The sequence below is a fragment of the Salvia splendens genome, chromosome 10, assembly GCF_004379255.2.
Source record: "Salvia splendens isolate huo1 chromosome 10, SspV2, whole genome shotgun sequence".
NCBI classification, from domain to species: Eukaryota; Viridiplantae; Streptophyta; class Magnoliopsida; order Lamiales; family Lamiaceae; genus Salvia; species Salvia splendens.
The window spans coordinates 18,318,482-18,341,674 of NC_056041.1; the positions used below are offsets into that span (position 1 = coordinate 18,318,482).

The 23,193-nt window shown below is 34.9% G+C and overlaps 5 protein-coding genes across 5 annotated transcripts; 1 reads left to right on the top strand and 4 right to left on the bottom strand.

The window, feature by feature from the left end:
* The first annotated feature begins 5,291 nt into the window (after positions 1-5,291).
* Positions 5,292-6,742, top strand: LOC121752514 (probable sugar phosphate/phosphate translocator At5g25400). The gene has a single exon (XM_042147631.1). It carries the CDS (start codon positions 5,401-5,403, stop codon positions 6,460-6,462), a length of 1,062 nt encoding a protein of 353 aa, XP_042003565.1. The 5' UTR covers positions 5,292-5,400; the 3' UTR covers positions 6,463-6,742.
* A 1,569-nt stretch (positions 6,743-8,311) lies between these two features.
* Positions 8,312-12,033, bottom strand: LOC121751549 (uncharacterized protein At2g34160-like). Its single transcript, XM_042146302.1, has 5 exons — positions 11,705-12,033; positions 11,523-11,571; positions 9,800-9,862; positions 9,638-9,702; positions 8,312-8,602 (listed from the first exon to the last, which is right to left on the bottom strand). The coding sequence occupies exons 1-5, from the start codon at positions 11,822-11,824 to the stop codon at positions 8,510-8,512; spliced, it is 390 nt and encodes a 129-aa protein (XP_042002236.1). The 5' UTR covers positions 11,825-12,033; the 3' UTR covers positions 8,312-8,509.
* Positions 12,034-12,920: 887 nt separating this feature from the next.
* On the bottom strand, positions 12,921-15,413 carry LOC121751548. The gene is made up of 2 exons (XM_042146301.1): positions 14,837-15,413; positions 12,921-13,209 (listed from the first exon to the last, which is right to left on the bottom strand). Exons 1-2 carry the CDS (start codon positions 15,284-15,286, stop codon positions 13,045-13,047), a joined length of 615 nt encoding a protein of 204 aa, XP_042002235.1. The 5' UTR covers positions 15,287-15,413; the 3' UTR covers positions 12,921-13,044.
* Positions 15,414-15,862: 449 nt separating this feature from the next.
* LOC121751547 lies at positions 15,863-20,358 on the bottom strand. The gene is made up of 4 exons (XM_042146300.1): positions 20,006-20,358; positions 18,413-19,522; positions 16,603-16,962; positions 15,863-16,023 (listed from the first exon to the last, which is right to left on the bottom strand). The coding sequence occupies exons 2-3, from the start codon at positions 19,449-19,451 to the stop codon at positions 16,628-16,630; spliced, it is 1,374 nt and encodes a 457-aa protein (XP_042002234.1). The 5' UTR covers positions 19,452-19,522; positions 20,006-20,358; the 3' UTR covers positions 15,863-16,023; positions 16,603-16,627.
* Positions 20,359-22,035: 1,677 nt separating this feature from the next.
* LOC121750526 lies at positions 22,036-22,525 on the bottom strand. The gene has a single exon (XM_042145077.1). It carries the CDS (start codon positions 22,473-22,475, stop codon positions 22,122-22,124), a length of 354 nt encoding a protein of 117 aa, XP_042001011.1. The 5' UTR covers positions 22,476-22,525; the 3' UTR covers positions 22,036-22,121.
* Positions 22,526-23,193: the final 668 nt, after the last annotated feature.

The following is a 23,193-nucleotide window of genomic DNA, read 5'->3' on the forward strand; positions in this document are numbered from 1 at the left end:
TTGAAATGGAGGGCGTAATAAGGAACTAGTGTCATACTCGCACGACCCATTTTATTTACATTACACTACCTTCCAAAATTCAAACTTTAATTAAAAAATGAATTTTGGAATAAATTACGAACAATCATACTATTAATTAAAAAGCTGTGGAATCTCTGTCAAAAATAAGTAATCATACTTAAACAACATATACATTTTATTTTAAAAATATAATGAAATTGTTTAAATTAAATTAATACTACTATTTTAAACATAATTGGTATACGATTTTGTTTTTTTATAGAAAGCAAAGTCAGAATAAATTTAATAATATTAAACTTAATCCGATTTTGTTTTTTTATAGAAAGCAAAATCAGAAAAAATTTAATAATATTACATTTGATTTAAGTTTGATTATTCAATTATTAATATTTTTGTTATTGATCTTTATTCATGTTTAATTTTACATTATAAATAGTCAGAAAAATATTTTTAATAATGCATCAACAAATATAATTAATACTCCCCTGTAAAAAAAATAGTTGCATTTGTGGACGACACGAATTATAAAAATAATTGATAGATTAAGAGAGAAAAAGTGAGTAAAGTAAGAGAGAGAAATTTTTCACTTTTGAAATTGAGACTCTTTTTTATGGATATTCAAAAATGCAAATGTGACTATTTTTCATGGACGAATGAGTAGATAACAATATGTTATATAATGTTATTAAGAGTTAAAATATTAATTGAAGAAATTAATAAAAATAGTCGTAGTAGTAGTACTACTTAGGGCCCGTTTGATAAGCTAGTAATACCTAGATATAAATATGTATCTATGCATTTCTATATATTTGGTTTCATAGTTACACTACCTTACTTGCTTTTCTCTAAAGCCCATCTCGGCGCGGCAGATTCAGCGTCAAAATCAGCCGATATGTATCTCTCCAAATTCGTCGGATAGTAATCTGCCTCTATTCATGAATCCAGAATACAAATTTTATCTCCTTCATACCCTTTTCTTCCAACGTTCTTTCATTTCGTTCTTTCTTTCAATCAGAATATACTTTTCATCCAACTCTCTTCAAGCAAATCACAGAATATACATCTGCAAATATTTCATCCGGTGAGAGTTTATTAATAGTCAGATTTGTCTAGTGTGACATGTGTTAATTGGTTTGAGGATTAGCACAATAGTTTCAGAAATATTTCTAGCGTGACTTGAATTTTCAGATACCGTAGTTTCATGAATTTTCAAATCCCATAGTTTCATAAATTTTCAGCAAAAATTTCTTTTTTTTTTGTTTGAGGATTAACACATTTAGGCAGGTACTTCACAAATTAGAGATTTAAAATTTGTTAAGCATATCTATCTATATATATTGGTTTCATTAATTTCTTATGCAGTGTAATTGCTCATTGGCTGCTTCTTTGTGCCAATAATAGAGCTTTATTTATTTATTTTGTTTATCATGGTAATTTTGTTGGGGTCATGGATATGTTGACATTTTTGGAGTAAAAAACTTTTCAAAATTTTACTACTCATGAATATGTTGACAATTTTGGAGCTTCAAACCATCTTGAAAATGTTTTGGGTGCATAGAATATGAGTTTTGTTTGACATATTATTCTGTTGTTTGTAAATTTTTTGAAGTTATGCCTTGTATATGTGAGTATTTAAAGCATTTGCAAGTGAATGGTTATATACACATTGTTAATAAACAAATTTGATTAAGGTTTGGAGCGACAAATTCAATCGTGAGAAATAAGGAGGGAAAAAGGAGAGCCAAATCTTTTTGTTTCTTACTAGAGTATATATGAATTTAGAAGATTTGATTAGGTTAATGCAAAAGGACAATGTAGGAAATAAATTCATTTAATTAGGTCAAATCTGTCATTGCATATTTATTTCTGATTTCATAACTTCCCTATCAAACATAATGACTTATTAGAAAAAAAATTAACTATGATATCATACATGTGTTATTAAAATCATATCTTTTCCTAACTTGGTTCTATATCTTGGTCACTAACTAACATAGGTATATCACACCTCACTTATCAAACGAGCCCTTAGTATATAAAATTAGTTATTCCCACGAAATATAGGCAATAAAAAGGTCGAAAGCTAGGAGGTCCACACTTTGGGCTGTGATTGTAGCTTTAGATTTTTTTCTTTATCACAAAAGATGGGTCAATTATTTTGATTCACTATTCTATCTTTCGAAAAGATGCAAACGAAAATGAAAGCTGATTAAGAAAGTCCTCCATCACCGCCGAATTGCTCTGCCCCCACCGCAGCCACCGGAGCTGCGCCTGCCACGTTAAACTCCGGTTCCTATTATAATTTTTAAATAATGGTGCTATCCAACTTTTAAAAAATCTAAAATAAAAATCGTTATTTTCATGAGACCATTCAAAATAGCAAAATTGATCTATTTTTAAATCGCACAGTGAACATATTATTGGGTTTTCCAAATATTTAAAAATTGACTGATCACATAAATCGATTGTGTAGTACTCTATTAATGTCCCGAATAATATATGATATGCAACAGATAGGCCCCAATTTTATTTTGTTTTTGTTTTTATAGTTCGTTAGAGTGAGACATGATTCAACAAATGAGTAATGACGAATGTAGCGCACAAATTCGACTTTAAAATAATGCAAGTACACTTTGAAAAAGAACTTTGGGTATATAGTTGATATATATAGTGTATTAATAAATAATAATAATGTCTAAACCTTATAATAATTGTATAAAACTATTCAACATTTTAGTCTTTTGCTTAAAAATTTAGCAAGTAAAGCGAACATAAATTGTGACAAATTTATGTAGCTTTGTTGTGACAACATCTCGGTGAGCGACAAATTTTTAAATAGAGTGAATTACAAAAATGGTCCTTGGACTATGGGTTTATCTCGTCCATAGTCCATGGACTTTAAAAATATCGTCAGACATCCATGTACTAAGGGTTTATCTCGAAATTGGTTCTTTTGTCATTTTTTATACGAAAATACCCTTTTGAGGGTTTGGGCAATTTGGTCTTTTTACATTTTTAATATTTTAAATCTGATATTATTTCAGTGATGTATTTAATCTGATATTATTTTAAAATTATTCTTCTTATTCTTCCCTTTTGTATCCTTCATGTTGTTTCTTTGTTTCAATATTAGATTTAATTTTATAAAATTAAATTTTAATTTTAAATTTTAAATATCAATAATTTTTTATTAATTATCAAAATTATTAAATAACAAAAATAATAGTTTTAATCAATATTTCATAATGTCTAATATTTAACCAATAAGGTATGTCGACGCCAACTTAGTTTTAATCAATATTTAATAGTTTTAATCATAAATAGATCATATAACACGATTATTCTGAAATAAATATGCATCTAATGTAAGACTAATAGTATAATTTTTGTTTATTTATTTGAAAATAATCAAAATAAATATAATGAGTTTAATGGTCTTAAATTCTCGAGGAGAGGTGCAAATAATTAGTATAATATATATATTTATAATTTTAAATAATTGCTACGACCATAACTACTCCACTACTAACATCTGGTTAATACTTAAGGGCATTAGCAATGGGGCGCCCTAAGGCGCGCCCTATGACGCGCCACGTCAGCAGTTTTATTCTCCTACCTCCCCACCTGCAGTGGAGCGCCCTATGGCGCGCCACGTCATCATTTTTTAATATTTACAAAATCCATACGAATTTTAAAAAAAATAATACATTAAAATACGAATTTCAAAAACTTCATTTCATTTAATAAAAATTAATACATTACAATGCGAATTATAAAAACGCAAACTCAGCGACGGCGGTTACGAGCCACCAGATTCAGACGAACTAGAACTATTGGTGTCGTCGCCGAGATTCATTTTGGTTGGATGTAGAGAGAGAATATGTAAAGAGATAGTCGATATGTTCGTATGCACAACTGAATGAGAAACGAGATTTAAATAGAAAATCAAAACCGCGTGCCATCGTCCGCGTCGATGGTCCGCGACCTCCACAATGGGGCGGACGATGGCGCGGACGATGATCATCGTCCGCGACAGCCGCAATGAGGCGGATGATGGCGCGGACGATGGCCATCGTCCGCGCTATCCTCCGCGACCGAAGTATAGGGCGCGACTATCGTCCGCGCCCTATGGCACGCACCCGCAATGGGTGCGGACGATGGATGGCGCGGACGATGCGCGCCATCGGGCGTGCCATCGTCCGCCCATTGCGGATGCTCTAATATCCTTTTACCTCAAAAGAATGAGAGACTATAACTTATATAAGTACAAATTTCGAATTTTCAATTGAGAAACTCATGCCTCACAATTTTACTTGCCCTTCCACCATCACATATTTCCAAATGGACTTTGTTAAAATAAGAAAAACCAAAGTGAACACTATTCAATAACATGTCCCGAAAAAAATCGAAGCAAATATATATATAAGGTCATTCACAATGTACCTCTATTTCGGACCCAAATCCAGCCATAACATATTTATTTAGATGTCATGTCAACAATACTCATACTACCATACAAATTTGTAATATAGTAGTACTCTATTTACGTGACATCAATTTTCTGAAGATTAAATTCAAATATCTAGTACTCCACTTTTTTTTTACTACTATTTTTCATTCCCTCTTACTTTACCAACTATGAATTAAAACTACTATCGTCTCAATTAACCTGTTTCTATAGGATGGATTCATTTTTAGATAAGAATAGTGTCTATTGACCTAAGCCAAGAAAGAAAGTGAATAATTTAAAACATGGAGAGTGTTTATAGGACTTGATCTCATAGTTGCTTGAAGTTCTTGTTCAAACTTGTAATAGAGTAGGTGAGTCCTTTTCTTTTGTTTTTGTCATGCTCATTGTCTCGCTTGCCTAGCTTTTTGGTTCGAGCATTAGACTTTGCCATGTTTATCTAAAAATAACAGGGTGAATATAACAATATAAGACCACAAATTAAGTTATACTCCTACTACTGTTCATGGTGTCACTTATATGGAGTACTTTCTAAACATCATAAAGACAAACATAAATTACTCAAACTAATGACCATTTATATGGAATAAGTGGAATAAGACTAGTCGAAGTTACTTAAACGTGGGGCGAGGGCTATTAACTCTACATCAACAAAATTTAGTCAAAAATCGACCTAAATAAGAAAATTTCAAAAATTTCATTTGGTGGATGTGTTACACTTGTACATCCAAAACATGTGACAACGTTTGCATAGACATCTGTAACCTATTAAGGATTTCAATTTTTTATATTTAATTCCCCATTTCCCTTACACAAATTCCATCCACCAAAATACAAATACCAATCACAGCACAACTCTTCTTCTTCTTCTTCTTCACACACAAACACACACAGAGTTGAATCAGAGAGAAATGGGGAAAGGCGGCAATCTGAGCGAGGGCGTTCTGAAGAAGATCATCCTCTCCTACACCTACGTGGCCATCTGGATCTTCCTCTCCTTCATGGTCATCATCTACAACAAGTACATCCTGGATCGGAAGTTGTACAATTGGCCCTACCCCATCTCCCTCACCATGATCCACATGGCCTTCTGCTCCTCCCTCGCCTTCCTCCTCGTCCGCGTCTTCAAGGCCGTCGACCCCGTCACCATGTCCTGGGATCTCTACCTCAAATCCGTCGTCCCCATCGGCCTCCTCTACTCCCTCTCCCTCTGGCTCTCCAATTCCGCCTACATTTTCCTCTCCGTCTCCTTCATCCAGATGCTCAAGGCTCTCATGCCCGTCGCCGTCTACACCATCGGCGTCCTCTTAAAAAAGGACGCCTACAAGTCGGAAACCATGACCAACATGATCTCGATCTCGATCGGCGTCGGGATCGCCGCCTACGGCGAGGCGAAATTCGATTCCTGGGGCGTGCTTCTCCAATTGGGGGCGGTCGTGTTCGAGGCCACGCGTTTGGTCATGATTCAGATCCTGCTCACCTCCAAGGGGATCACGCTCAATCCGATCACCTCTCTCTACTACGTCGCCCCCTGCTGCTTGGCCTTCCTCTTCATCCCCTGGATCTTCGTCGAGTTCCCGATTTTGAAGGAGAATTCGAGTTTCCATTTCGATTATGTGATTTTCGGTAGCAATTCACTGTGTGCGTTTGCCCTAAATCTGGCGGTGTTTTTGCTCGTGGGGAAGACCTCTGCTCTGACGATGAATGTGGCTGGTGTGGTGAAGGATTGGCTCCTGATTGCGTTTTCGTGGTCGGTGATCAAGGACACTGTCACTCCGATCAACTTGTTCGGCTACGGATTGGCCTTTTTAGGCGTGGGGTATTACAATCACGCTAAGCTCAAGGCTATGAAGGCGAAGGAGGCGCAGAAGACGACGCAGCAGGCGGACGAGGAGGCCGGGCGGCTGTTGGCGGAGAGGGATGGGGAAGCCAATGGTGTTGGTGTTGGGAGGAAGAATGAATCGCAGAATTGATTGGTGTTTTTGATAAAATGAGGTGATCTTTTTTGCAGGATGAGATTAGAGTAAATGCAAGGATGTTGATTTGTTGTTGATGAGAATGGATGGAGCCATGGTTGATTAGGTTACCTTCTTCTTCTTCTTCTTCTTCTTCTTCTTCTTCTATGTATTGTTCCCATTTTTAAACATATACTACTACTGTTTGTCATCTCTTGTTTGTGCTCATGCCTGATGGGCTATTTGTGACTTGAGATTGACTTTACACTATCATCAATTTAAACTTATTTCATCTCAATTCTATTTATGTGTGGATTTTGTGATTGAATCTGGATGAGTGAGTGATTCAGGTTGAATTGGGTATCAAGGTTCCTCCTTTTCACCGCTTGAACAGTGTGACTTGGCCTGATTACTTGTTATGGCTTATGCAGCATTTCTCATTCAGATTAGTTTGTAGTATTACGGCTTATAATTGGTAGTGTTATACTACATGACTTTGTTGCCAGTGTTGGACTTCAATATAAATTGCTACTCCATTTTACAAGAAAGTTACAACTATTATGAACATTTAGATTGAATGTTTAATAAAGTAAGGTGAGGCTAATTCTAGTCCAGTGTTGATAATTCTAGTCCAGTGTTGATAATCCTCAACGTGTTCTTCAATTTGTTTTCTTGATTGAGCAAGCATTTATATTACTGCTATCTTTTTTAATAGGATAGATTCACGTATTAATGGCGTTGGAAAGAAAAGGAAATGTTAGCATCTGCTATGAGGAGAATGATATTATTGTGTGTAATAATATATAGTATGGACTAATACCAACTCTCTTGTAAAATAACTCACGTGTTTAATATTGTAATAGTTTCATATAAAGCTCATAGTTTAGAAATTAGACGTAGATGCCATGGAAAATAAGAGAAAGATTAATAAAGCTTTTAGTGTGACGCTTATATAAGCTAACGGCAACTCTCGTGAAATCATTCAATAATTTACTAGTTCTGTTCACGAGTTTGATTCTTTCAGGGAAAGTAGTAATTCTCGGAAAAGTATTACGTTTACCACTTATTAACCGAAACCACATTTCATGGCAGCCTCTTTCATAAGTAGTACGTTGCGTTTAAGAATTCATACCTTATGCTATATATAATAAATAAATTATAGATCAGTAGCTTTCCAATGAAAATATTGTTAAAGACATGGACTGTCAATCGTTCTCACATATTTTGACGCGTATAAGTTTTTATTAAAAGTTTGGTGAAAACTTGACCAATAAATTTTTCTTAAAAAGTTTGGTGATAACTTGACCAAGTAATAAAAAGTTTGAGTTATGGCACGACAAAACTAAATCCAAATTTCGAACAAAAATTTAGTGAGTACAGTATAGTAAGTAGTATAATTTTAAAAAACAATAGAACGAAATTTTCTTTTAAATACTCCGTGAAAGTGTTCTATATACATTGTCCTTGTATTTATCTAAATTTAATATGCTTTCTCTACGACTTTCGAATATTTGTAGGTTCATTTACTAAGCTAAGCGCACAGGGAAAGTAACATATTAATTAGGGAGTAATATTCAGATAGGCATATTAACGTAGTGTGAAACAAATACTACTTCCTCGACGGATGATTCCTTCGTTATTTAGTAACCTGTGCTGAACCATCTGATGCAAAATAAATGATGATAGATATTATAAAATTTAATAATTTAATCAATTAATTAAGGTAGTTTAATCTATTAATGAATAACATAATCATGACTCGCGTTATATTATCCCACATAAAAATTGTGAAACATATAAAAAAAATATCACAATCTAAAAAATAGACATCTTGAGTGGGACGAGGCTTGTGAGCATATTACAAGACTAGGACAAGAAAAGTGAATTTTGAATTGAAGTTGAATGTTTTGTTGCTAATACAGAATCTTCACAGCTGCCGGATTGACTGCACTCAAAATCTTAAATCGACTACAACTAGGAGTTCTAACTTGGAAAATGCATTCATATATCACCTCAAATTAAAGGTCCTCATATAACAAAAACCCATGATAAATCAACCACATTTCTAACTTTGCTCTTCACTGTTTCCTGCTCTCTCCTCCGCAGCAGCTGCCATCAATTCATCAAATTTCTCTGTCTTTCCCAGAACTATCTCAATCTAATTACCAAAATATAAACAAAGGAAATCCATTAGTAGAGCGAAACTATGGAACTTTGTCAAAAGTTAATTAGCAGCATGTGTAGCCCATCATCAATCACAACCGAAAAGCCACAAGGATGGGGGAGGAATAAAAAAAGAGTACATAGCAAAATCAGATAGTAAGTTTAAGATGTGAGATCCAAATTACTAGTATATGTTTTATTAACAAACCTCTTACTACCATATTATGTTTCATTGGTAACTTATAATTATTCTAAAATACATTTTTGTAAGATAAACCATCATTCGCCCAAATTAAAGAATTTCTTCAGATTAAAATTTTTAATTCAAATCTTCAAGAAATACAAAAAGACAAGTATTATACTAGTCCGTCTGTCTCAACTAAGTTGAGTCACTTTTTTGCACTCGTTTTGAAAAAATCATACTAATAAATAGTTTAAGTGGATATATAATAAAGTAAAGGCAAGAATAATGTAGAGAAGAGTCTTATCTACATTATTCTCGTTTTTGCCTTATTATATACCCACTTTAACTATTCATTACGATTTTTTCAAAACGAGTGAAAATAGAAGTGACTCACCTTTCTTGGGTCACAGAAAGTACTAAAATATTATAATAATGTTAAGAACATAAGAAAATGGAAAATGAGCGCTACACTAACTTCCAGATATTTGATGATGAAGTGTTGATAATCAAGACTAGTGTAGATTTTGTTGAGGATTAAAGTTTATTAGTAATATATTGTCAAAGGCAGCCTTGATATTTCAGCCATCTAATTCATCTAGGTTGAAAATTGAAATCAACATTTCAACCACTTTGGCTACAACTGCCTCAAATTTTTGCCAATGAAACATAATCTAATTGGATTGAGAAAACATAATTAGTGAGGTGAAGGAAGGATGCTGTCTCTTCAAAATATTTTTCTTTCCAAGACTGACCATATAACTGGATTTTAACCATCCAACATACAATAGAAATCTATAATCGCATTTCAGCTGCAATTGTACCATTGGTATACAATTATAAACTTACTTTGGCTTTCGAGATGGGTCGTCCTCTAGACTCGTCTCTGATTTCAACAGTAGAAGTCATGATCTCTGCAGTGTGTCAAATCGTTTATGTCAATATGCCTAGATAAGGTCAAATAAATCCAAGAATGAAATGGTAAAACAAAGAGTTGAAGCGTAGTCCTACTCTTCTCTACTGCAAATCCATTGTTCTTCAGGATTTCAGCAACACTGACAACTGTTGAAATGGCTGCAAATATATGGAAATGACCAATTAGCAATATTGATAAAGTAAGTGAAACTCATAATTCTTTTATTACTACTGTGATTCAAAACTAATCCTAACAGACTACGATTCCTCAGTTCTATGAAGGACAGGGATCTCATAAGTCATAACAAGTGGAGGAACTCAATAAACCCAGATCTAACACCTCAGGTAAGATAGAAGAGCCAAATCATATCGTAGCATGTACAGAAATAAAAGTGAAGGACAAACCAGACAGACAAAAAATATAATTAGAGAGACCATAAAAGCTGGCTCATGATGTTGCATCGCTGCAATTTTAAGTAGATAGACATTCTTATAACTTTTGGAACGAGAACGTGCTAAATAGAGTATTGAATCTCAGGCTAAGAGTGGTGATACTCATGGCATGAATATTAGGAAACATTTAAAATTTGATGCAATGGTCAAGGATGCTAGTTATAAATGGAAGTTTGCTGAAGTGATTCTGCTACTGGTAGTGCATCTTTGCATCACATCATGTATAATGTATTGCAAACAATCATCATGCGAAAACTTTTTTGTTTGTCCCTTTTGCCTAAGAATAATAATAGTACTAAACTCTTCTTACTCTATGTACCACCTAATTTTCTATATCAGTAATTCAGTATGCATAAATAAATTGAGTGATATGGTGGTTATGAGCAGCTATCCGTCCTCCATGCTTTATAATGATAGGAGTATAAGACGCATAAAAAATAGGGATATTGGTCTTAATAAACCATAAACTCAAGCAATCTTAAAAATCAGAAACTTGAAAGTGTGCAATTTTCCCAGCCTTGACCCAAATAGAAAATTTTCGGCGTACTGTGATCCTATGTGACTAGCCGTGATTTATGTGGCATAGTCCGAATTGTAAATGAAACGGCGTCTTTTCAACGCCCTAGTTCTTGAATTTGTCGTTGTAAATGTGGGCTTAATAAGAATGACCTGCTGTGGAAAACTGGCAACAATCTTAAAGTTCGTGACTTTTAAGACAACTTTCAAAGTTCATGGGGAATACCGGAATTCACCCAAAGTTTATGATTTTAAAACCAATATCCCTACAAAATATTTATGATTCTTTAAATGTAGTCTTCTGACTATATTGGAACTATAGATCAAGTAACAATAAAAAACTAAAAACATATAGACCTCGCCAACTTAAATTTCGACAAGACAGTCATTATAGCAAATTAGCAACATCTAAGCATGTCTTAGAAAGTCCAACGAACCTCTTTTTTTAATAAATGAAATTATACACCAGTAATAATTGAAAGAAAAAGAGCAGTGGAGCTAGCTGCAAACCAGAAATTGAACGCATCTCCTAGAGTTAAGTTGTTTTAAATCAAGCAATAGCATGATTGAAACAAGCATAAGGGTAAATATTAACGAAGAGCCATACCGAAATGAATCGGGCATTTAGTTACGTACTATCAACAGTATTTCCAGAGACATTCATAGAACCTAGTAGTCTTAACATCAAAAATAGCCAAACAAAAATCTAACCCAATATCATTGACAATATATTAGTGCATCCAGTATGATCTCTCAACTCAATCATGGATAAGAACTCAAACAAAAAGGATGCAGAAATAAAATAAACAACATAAAACATAAAGAACGAAAAAAATAAGGTGAAAAGTACCCATTCCCAGAGCCGAAAGCTCCACTTCATTGTGTTGCTGCATGTACCTCTGCACACAATTCAAATCCTCTCAATTTCAGATCCAGGAAATCAAAATTAGTTTCAGTATCATAATCGTTGGACACAGAAACAAATTAAATAAATAATTCGTGAAAACAGAGGAGAAAGCCAACAATCCGCACCTTGGCGAGATTGACGTAGAAGAAGAGCGGCTTTTTGGTGTTGGACACCTGGATTCGGTTCTTCTTCTGAGTATCTCCGGCGATGGCAATGTTGTTCACTCCCTCTGTAATTTCCTCCATTTTTTACAAAATTTAAGAAGAAATCCAACGATTGATTGAATTGATCGTAGAGACGAGCAACAAAATTAACGAGATTTCGATGTATGATTTGGTTGAATATAGATACAGAAAAGGAGCGATTTCAGTTGGCAAAATTGGGAATTTGGGATAGACTCTATTCTCTTGTGTCCCGATTTTACCCCTCTCTAGGGTTTTAATTTCTGTTTTCAATTTACTTGAACTAGAACTAGAATGTTTATAATATCTCCATGAATATAAATAACAATAATTTAGTTTTGCATCTAACTAATTTAGTATATTTATAAATAATATAAATATTGTTCATGTTAATAAAAATTAGATTAAATTATGTGCATTAATAATAAAAAGTTTATTAGAATTTTAATAAAAATAAATTATTACTCTAAAACAACTATCACGTACGAATAAAAAGTGACTTTATCAATATTTTATACTTGAAACTAGGAAGACTCCATGAGAGAAGCAAATCGACAACTTTTTGGTTGAAAAATAGTGAAACTTACTGTTGAAATGGTCAAACTTTTGTTCCATTTTATATATGATTTCAGTTATAATATTTAGTGGTATTTAGGACATGTCAAAGTTTCTTCCATTTTATTTAAGTTTTTCGTTTTCTAATTTGGTGGTATTTAGGAGACTTAATTTTCCATAAGTTAAGATAGTAGAGGTCTTTTGCCTTTAAATATCTTGTAATTGTTGTTATTTTATCTATCTTTAAATTTACAGAGCAATAAAATTTGTGTTCTCTATTATCTCTATTGTTCCTCCATAATTGTTGCTTCCATATTTCTTTACACTTTTCATAAATATTGCGTGTTAATAAAAATTAGATTAAAGTATGTTCATAACTACGTTTTTCCAATTTAAACCTCAATCATGCTATGATTCATGATCCACGAAAAATACATATGTTTCGACAATCATACAATACAAAGCGATTTGTTTAGCAGTGCCGGTGAAGCACGTCTTCATACTAGACTTTCATCTTCAATTTAGGAAGGCTACAATTTACACTATGCTTTTTTTTTCTTATTACGATTCAGAACAATATTTTAATCTACAAATTAAATAAATCTGACCATTGTAAACTTCAATTTACTTAATTATATAATTCTACTAGTGTTTGGAACACACATGCCTGGAGGCTAGAAAAGTAAAGATTAACAAAAATAAATAAATAAACTTGAAAATCTTTACATTTAAACTTGATCAAGTAATGCTCTTTCAACTTTGGCCTTGAACACCAAAATGTATATCTTCTCCATAGAGAAATAGAGAAAACATCCAGTTGAATGTGTCACAAATGACCCAAAACTCGATCCAACAATGCAATGCCACGCAGGTCCATACACCTTATCGAATTCCTGTCACACATTTTTTTTAAAAAAATTAATACATGATTTGTCTTCAAATAATTTTGCAATATTTTTCTATACATTATAGGGAACTAGTCATTTTCTTGGCCAGACAAGGGCTTAATGATCTCTCTTCGACCCAATTCAAGCACCCTGAATTTTAGGATCTTGTAAGGCTTAAGACCAACACTTGTCTATCTACTCTAATTCATTTTTATTTGGAAGAAATAATCATAGACCGATATTGTATATATAAGTGATCACCAATTCACAAGGACAAAATATGCAAAAATAAAATACTACTACTAATATATAGTGAGGATCCTTAGGCCCCACTCATTGTGAGAATATGAAGACTCATACTAGTAATAATTAATCACAAATAAAGACAACGGTAAATTCGAGGAAAATATATACTCCTATATTTATAATTAGTTTTAAGAGTGATGAGATGGGCCATCACAGCATATGATTAATCAAGTGGAGAATATTTGACAAATATTGATCTAGTTAATTGTATATGCATGGTACATTTAATTAGGTGTATGTCGTAAGATATAACAAACGATCATGGTTGTGTCTATGTGATTAGACCTCCATCGTCGTCTATAATATAACGTGAATATGCTTGGATCTACTAATACTTGGCAGGTTTCGTACACATTGTGTTGGGCATATAAATACATAAACGTAATTAATCAGAATTAGCTTTAAGACAAATTATATAGGCCACGTGGATGAATGAGTGTCGCCAATACATGACTCTAATTAACAAAACAAATATATTAACCTTCATACCCGATGTTTCATCATTGTAAACATAAACAAATAAAGATGGGATTGTCTGGCATGTTTATAGAGTTATGTAAACAAAATTATGTACTAATAATTGCATAACATCCGCACCGTAAAAAGACAATTAGATAATTGTTACTTAAATTGAGTCAACTTTTCCTTTCGGGACGTTCCGATAAAATTAATTAAGCTATTTCTACATTTTTCTCTTATTACTTTATTCTTTCTGCATTTTTCTATTTTATGTGTTCTCATGTTTTATTCTTTCTCTCCATTTACCACACAAAAGATCTATTTTTTAATCTCCGTGCCAAAGAGACTCGATATTTTGTTTGATTGATCAATGAAGAAATCTAAATGTTGCGTCACGGTGGACTTGACCCAGGACTTTTGAGATCGACATCAACCACAGTATCACTAGAAAACACACATACAAGAAACGACTCAATTAACAAGGAACATAGACTACTAGAATAAAAACTTGACCTTAATTTAAAAGGGCTAATTAGTTATTTTGTTGTGATTGTCTTAATTATAATATTCAAATTTAAAGAACTACCCAATACATACATATATTATTATTATTATTATATTAATCCTAACAGCACTTAATAAAACTCTCAAACAAATCATTGAAAATAAACATTTCATCATTCCGTACAAATTCTTTGATATCAATCTCTAGATCATTTTTCAATCAAAATATAATGCCACCAAGCTACTACTACTTCATAAGCATATTCAATCCTCATTAAGACAAAAACTACACAAATATAACAAATGAAACGCAACAATCATAAACACAAAAATAGAAAAAAAGGAGAGAAATAAATAAAATTACCTTTTTAATGGTAAAAGCCACATGTTTGGAGCTAAACTTGTCCAATGCATCAAAAGTAGTCCTAGCACATCGGAAGGCATGCCGCTGCATGAACCCCGGCATGTCACTCGCCAACACCTTCACCTGCAGCAGCGCCGCCGCAGCCCCCACGTCCCCTTCTGCCCTGGACACCGACCTCCTCTCCGACCTCCTCGGCTGCTCCACCACCGTGTTTTTCTCTCTATAAGTGTTCGACCTCACCAACGACCCCCACGCAGGCGCTCGTGGAGCTCCCGCGACCATGTCGTACACGTATAGGCCTTCTCTCGCCATCGAAGTGAATGGATGGTAGTTAAGCATTGATTGTTGTATGCATGAGTTAATTAATTGATGGAGAAATATGTGAGTGAGGAGGATTAGGTGTTGAATGGGATTAGGAGAAGCAAAGCATGTGGGATTAGCTGTAAGCATGGATTATAAAAACAAATGTGGATGGAAGGGAAAGATTTGATGCATTTTGTTGTTTACTGAATTTAATTATTTTATTTTGTTCTTTGGAAGACAGCCCCCCTGCACATGGGCCTTAGTTTATAGGGGCCCTCTCGAAATTTAGATGCCGCGTCATTCTTCCATTTTGGAATTGTTTACTTGTTGCTCATTCTCTACAAATTATAACTCCATTCAAAATTATTGAGAATGATGTTTATTCTCATGCTAATCTGCTCAGTCTGCACTTAATTATTTGTGAGGTTATTACGCTACACTAGACTATCATCACTACCACCGGCCAAATGATTTTCCTAGTCCAGTTACATATTTTTATTCAAATTAAGAACTAATTTATTATGTGAACTTTAAAAATGATAATTCTATATAATAATATTATATAACACAAATAAAACATTTTCAATTATTTATATTTAAAATTAAGAGGTAAATATCGATTTGAACTCTTTTAAATATCTAATACAAACAGACTTGATTACATTTGTGGTCTTTCAATTGAGCTAATAGTAATAGTAATAGTAATAGTAATAGTAATAGTAATAGTAATAGTAATAGTAATAGTACAAGTACATTATCCCTGTTCAACCAAACTCCTATGGTAACAAAAGTTTCATGGCAGGCCTATATGAGTATGAGACCAACTTCAGTCAAACGCGGACACGTTGTAAGAACATACAAAGGAAATCTACGAGATCAGTTGCCTGCAACAAGAAGCAAATAGACAATATGCTTATATGATGAATGCTATTTCTTAGTCAGTCAAAGAATAAGTAATAGAGAGAGATGCGTTATTTAAAGGCTTCCTCAATGGATTTATATCATCTATAATAGGAGTATAACTTATAAGACGATCATTTTAATAGGACCCCAGACAATACAAGAAACAACTTCATAAATTACCAAGTTCAAACTAAATTTGGTGTGAAACTTGCTGCTCCAAATCAACAATATACCATCACATTAAGACAAATCTCTTCCAAATCATAATAAAGATATGCTATTGTGAATCTCACATAATCTGCTTACAAAATCAAACAAATGGAGAGATTGAAAACATATAGCAAATGCTTTATTTTCTCACATCTTTTCACAATGAAAAGCACACATAAAAAGAACTTAAACCAAGGATTTTCCAATGTTAAAGGTGTACATCATATTGCTATTACTTATAAATCATCATCCAATATCTGAACATTTTCACACAAAAATCAATGATTTCCAATGAGAATTAAAGTCAACTTTAGATGAAATACAGAACAAAATAATTAAAAGGTACTCACAAATGAGTTGCTGTCTCAGTTGGCATTACTCTACGTCATTTGTCTCCGACCATCCCGGTTCATAGGTCTCCAGAAATCCAATCTTTGCCTTGTTTGGAAGATCGTGTGGGTGGACAAATGGAACTCCTGGTGGCCACCCAATCTCCATTCTTACATTTGCGCAAGGACTGTCAAGCGAATGGATGTGACCCTCACACTCCTTCAAGGTGCAAAATCTCAACTTTATGCCCTTTTTATCAGCAATATCTTGAACCCTCTCTTTCAAGACTCTCTGGGCCTCGAGCCGGAGCCTCTTTGAAGGTGGAAGGGGCTTACACCTAAGATTATTCTTCTTCCTCTGCATAATTGGTTTTATAGATCCTGTACCAGTATTTCATCGACCCAAGGACCTGTTGTTATGAACTTCTAACTAAGACAGACGAGTATAATTGCTAAGAGAAACTATATGAAGTAAAGAGTGAGAATGGATTTCAAACAATGTGAACTAGCATTATGCTTCAAAGATGTTTTGCACTTCAAAATGAGCTAGCATCCCATGTTAACAAATATTGCAAACAAATGATTTGGTTCTATTACCGGAAAGTTGAGGCATTCCAAATTCAGAAACAGCCATATCTACATATATATTCTATTCATTGCCTAATTCATCAACAATATGACTTCTATGAATCATTATAGCACTGCTCGCCCTAGCTTATATAGCTAAAATATGTTGAATTGTTAGGAAATCTACTTCATATTTGTTAGTTTCAGCATAACAGAAGTTTACAAGCACTTTTTCAGAAGAATATCAGATCAAATTCGTCAGTCAAGTCTAGTTAAATGATACTAGCATGCTTTTATTACTTAAAAACAAGGGTATCAAAGTATAAAAACTGGCAGGAAGTCATTTTCAAGGATCATTGCTCATTAGCACTTCAGTTTTACCACAAATGAACAATAAACAACATTACTTAAAAAGCAAATCAACTTAAAACAATTAATGCGGTTTAGCAAGCATCCCATCGATAAACTTATTAGAAAAAGAAACCACAATATTAAGCGAAACATTTAGAGGAAGAAGTCCATTTAGAGGAAACAAACGGGCTATTTAATTGCTCCCTTCGTCCTGCATAAAGCGAAACATTTCCTTTCCGGCACTGGATTTTAGGTACGATTGTTTTGTGAGTTGAGAGGAGAGAGGAGAGAGAATAAAGTAGAGATGATGGGGTTTCCATTTAAGGAAAATGTGTCACTTTAAGTGGAATGTCCCAGAAAGGAAAATGAGTCAATTTATGCTGGACGGAGGGAGCATAAGTAATTGATTCAAATGTACTCCTCATTCGAAGTTTCGGCCTAATTGACCTTTTTAGGAATCATTCCCTGGGAAGCCTCTTGGCAGTTAGGTCCTATATCCTTGGCCTGTTCTGTCTAATTCCTGAAATTACTAAACTTGTTTTGACTAATTTATATTTCAAGAATATTTGGGCAGTAGCCCAGCTACTGCTTTCTACATCAATGATCAGTTGTCTAACGGGGCCCAGTTTGGAATGTTAAGGTTTAGGAGGTACATAAGCTAACAGAGATAACTGGAAATGCAACCATGAGGTTGGTAGTACAAGAAAAGAGCTGGATTCTGCGTCGAAATAAAGTATATATGTCATCAGATTGCCTTTTAATGGGATACTTACAAACACATAATTAGCAAAATTTCCAACACATTCACACATTAGTAATGCAACAGTAAGCTACTGGAATGAGATATCATACAAGATGTATTTAGTCACTAACTTTTCAATATAGAGAAAAGGAGTGAATGATGAAAACCCACCTTCTTGGGCTGCCGGGAAACTAAAAGTGGCAAAACTATTCCGGTTAAGGAGTTGATCTGTGGATCTTTGCATGAAGTCATCAACTGGCAAAGGAAGCTGGAACTGAGCTTCCACTCCATGCCCTGCAGCTCTCATCTCTGAACAATTGAGACTGGCCATGGATTTAGGCATGAGTTTGAATGCTAGTGTGCAGCGACCATAAATAGAGCCTTGCAGATTACTAATATCTGTTCGATGCATAGCAGGATTTATATAACCTGCAGTCGCCTGGTATAGAGCAAGTCCAGGATACACTATTGCTTCTTGAGGCCCAAGATCACCATCCACAAGAACCCAATGACCATGAAGATCTCTTATATAGAGACCTGCCTTATCGGACTTGAGAAGGGTTAAAATGCTTCTATCGACCTGATAGTCATGGTCGGAGAACATAACTATCTGACCATCTTCTTGAGCAGTCAAATTATGATGTTGTGCTCCCTGAAAAGAGGGCCTCCCATGGCAACTGACAGACACTACAGAAGATGAAATTTCACGATTTCTTAAAGGAACATTATCAAGTATTTCAGTGAATGGCGAACTACGGAGATTCAGGTAGAAGCTGATAGCATCCAGTATGTCACGAGATGCTTTGCCAAGCAGCGAGTATATGTCAACTAGGCCTGCTGGAGGGATTTCAACTTCATTACCTGGTTCAGTTGAAGTAAGCCCAGGCCTAAAATCATAAATCTCTTGCCACATGTGAGGGTCTGCACGATAACCGGATGTCTTGCACCATTCACGAGACTCGCTGTGCTGAATACTATCAGCAGAAGGAAACGACGGTTTATGATGAAAGTAGAGACGTGATGACTCAAGGCAAGACCTCAAGAGTGCTCCAACATTCATGGGGAATTGGATAATGGCTGCTGAATATTGAGCCAATGACTGCGACAAAGTTGAAACTGACAGTTTATATGAATCTGAAGGAAGGCCTTCGGATGGTATTAAATCAACAAGTTTCACCCGGCCCAGTGTTGGCAGGCCATTGCCTGCCATGGAATCCTCCAGGAACGCCAATGCGTTTACCGACAAATCAACCAAATCCCTTTTATTGGCTGTAAAAAGCACTACACAAATAGAAAATTATATTTAGCAACTTATTGTAATGATCTTTGACTTCAAGTACAAGGTAAACAAACATACCAATCGAATTCTCACTACACTAAGCAATGAACTAGAAGATGTGGAATGTATTTATGCCTAAATCATTATGTCTAAAGCACTCTACTTTAGATGCACCAAAGTCATCAAAAATGCAGCAACTCTTCTATTCATCATCGTAAGAACACATAAATTTCGAAATTTCCCATCTTTAACGGGTATAAAAGGAAATTATCATCGGGCAATGCACCAAACACCAACGCCAATAGCCCATTTTTCCCATCAATCATCCAAAACAAACATAAACTATTGACATTTTTAACTTGTTTAAAATCATCAATTAGGAATCTCACGAATCGTAAAATCGGCCGGACGGCATATACTTTGCATAAAAATGCGCAATTTATCATCCTAAAAATGAGGGATTGAATTCGAGATGTTGAACGAACCTCGAGTATAAATTGAACTTGAGTTCTTTAAAACTCAGCTTCCCAAAGATTGATATACAAAATTTGAGGATCTCGACATAAAATGATTGTTTCTTTCCTTTGATCTTCCTCCTCTTGGTGGCTGTCTCCCCTAAATTTTCATTTCACGAATATCGTGCGGCAGATCAAACGCTCTCTTTTCAGCTCGAAAATACCAATTTCTCATAATTTCTTCATATTAAGCAAAAATGGGACTTCAATTTCTGGGAAAGAAATCAACAATTGGGACTGTAACTGAAGACCTAAATTCAATTATGAATAATATTTTGTAAACCCCAACACTAAACTGAACCCATTAATAATTTACAAAAAAAAAAGATTAACCCGTTAATAATTTATAGATATATCAACATTGTAACAGTATTTGATAATCTGGCATACTTAAACCCTAATCATCTTCCTGTCCCTATCATCACTAATTAAGGGTTACAGTCATCCACAGCCATTTGTTAATCTCATATAAATAAATAAAATATTTAAAAAAACATTCATTTTAGTTCATTTTTTATGACTTTAAAATAGTTGACTTATGAAATTGCACCTAACATCTTTTTCAATTTGTCAATTAGAGTCATGAAAATATGTTATCAATAATAAAAGTGTTGGTTCTGGGTAAAAAAAACTAACTAGCATAATACAGCTGAAAAGAAGGAATACAGAAAAAACTGAAACAAAAATATAATAACAAACTCGAAATAATAAAAACTGTTAAGTTGTAATAAGCCAAGTCGATGAGGCATATGTCCGCAAGACGAGAAACGTCCGGTAGTGCTCTCGGATAGGCGTGTCATCCCCAAAATAAAACGGCATTTCGTCTCTGATGTAGCAGCATCGCTATCAGCAGAGCTCCAGTGAATTGAATGGAGGCAAGAACAGAACATCGACAGAAGAACAATACAGAGAGAAGAGAGAGCTTATGATGTAGAATGCCTTGTAGATTGGTGTGTGGAATGCATGGAATGACTAGCCTATTTGTATGCTCAGTCCAATGCAGGGGTCAACACAAACTTAAAGTCTATCATGATAGATGGGCAGTAACCGCCAGGGGTTACAAGCCATTAAAGATGCCAGTGATGGAGCGCAGATTGAACCTGGGCAAATGCATCTGGATACGTTGTGCGTCTAGGTTTGTTCACGGCGTGTACTTTGTCGCGTCATGTTGACAATGTGGTTCGCTACTTGGCTCGCTGACTTGGAGAGCATAGGTGGTCTAAAAAAATTAGACAGGCCTTGAGACAAGCTCAAGCACCGAGGCCAACAACCTAGCCCAAAGAACAGAGTACATAATAAAAACATAAAACTTAGTATTAAATTTCTAAATTGCATTTTATTGAGAATAAAAAATACACAATTGAAATCTTAAAATTTCATTTTATTGAAAGCAATAGAGTACCTAATTGATTATAGCTACTCATTGTTGCGACCAATTAAAGTTTGTCCTTTTTTGCTCAACTAGATCGTGTTGAAGTACATCGTGGGTGGCGGTATCACGAGACGACTCCCAATGCCTTAGGTATTCTTAGAATTGTGTCGATGCAACTTGATTTTGGGGGTTGGTTGCAGCGGAGGAATTGGAAGATATCTACCCACCTAGGGCGTTTTATATCCGTAGTGATCAGTAACCATATCGTTTCATCCATGTGAAAATGACCTATGATTGACTGAATTTCAATAACTTTGTTCGAAATACAAATCCCAAAATTTCAATTGCATATAAAACACAATTCCAATTGCATGTAAACATAATTCCAATTCACAAATATCCAGCAATCACTACAAAGTTGTGGCCTTGTGGGGTTGAAATTGACTTCAAAGACTAGCTGGCGGTGGAGTCGGTTAACTCTTCCACTCTACCTGAATCCGTCCTTGCATATTCCTAACCATATTTTCACTAAAATTTTGCCATGATATCGGTTGCTTCAATTAATTTAATCAAATACTGAATTTATTTAAACATCAAATTATAATTGATGAAAAACACTTGTTCATCCTAGACGAAATGTGATCAAATATTCAAATCCGAAAAGCAAAACATAGACACATATATATAAAGAGAAGCATGAAGAACAGCTCATGATCAGCCCCGCTTGACGGGATCGAAGTTAGAGACGGCGACGATGGCGCCTACGATGGCCACCGCCACCACGCCGCCGTAGCCAATGCTGAGGAGGAAGTTCTTGAGGGACGGGCTGACGGCCGCCTCCGCGGCGTCGGGGGCGATCACGGAAGCCGTCAGCGCGGCCGCGGTGAGCCCCGTAACCACCTTCTCCTTGAGCGAAGCCCTGACTTGGAACTTCGCCACGGCTGGCATCGGCGACGGCTTGGATGGCCTCAGCGGCAACGGCTTCAGGAATGCGGAGGCGGGAGAGGGTGGCAGGTGCCTGGTTTGGGCCACGGGCGCCGCCATGAACACTGCGGAGGTGGAGGCCATTTGTGAGAGGTGTGTGTCAGTGTGTGAATGTGGTGATTTTGGGGAGGATTGAAGGATAATAGTGGTGGGAATGGAGGATGAATGGATGAGAGGTGGGGCCGGAATTCCATCGTGGCAGCTTCTGCTTTTGGTTGAGGACCTGGATAACCTTATCTCATTATCATTCCCATTTCCCACAAACTATGTATGCTATGCTCAATATCTATTTTCCAAATTTGGGTTAATTTTCCACTCCCTTCAATTCGTCCTATAGAAATAAAGAGATTTAGAACGATACATAAATTAATACATAATTGGTCAAGTAAGAAATATAAAGAGAAGGATAGTTAAGTTAATTAGTGTTAATAGATAGTCAGACCCACATTGTTAATATTAGCCTTTAATGATAGCGGTATAAGTTATAAATAAATTGATGTATATCAGTAATAAGTTGAGAAGAACTTTCTATAAATAGAAATGAGTTATTTTATGGCACGGGTTTTAAGAAATATAAGAAAAGTGAGTTAAAAAAGTTAGTGGAATGTAGGCCCACATTTATATACTCTCTCCGTCCCACAAAAATATATGCATTCCATTTTCATCCGTCTCATATATGTGCATTCAATTTTTGGAAAGTTATATCAAATTAATAATGTAGGTCTCATTATCCACTAACACTACTTTAACTATCATTATCCTCCTCTCTTTTACTTACCATATCATTCTCCTCATCTCTCTT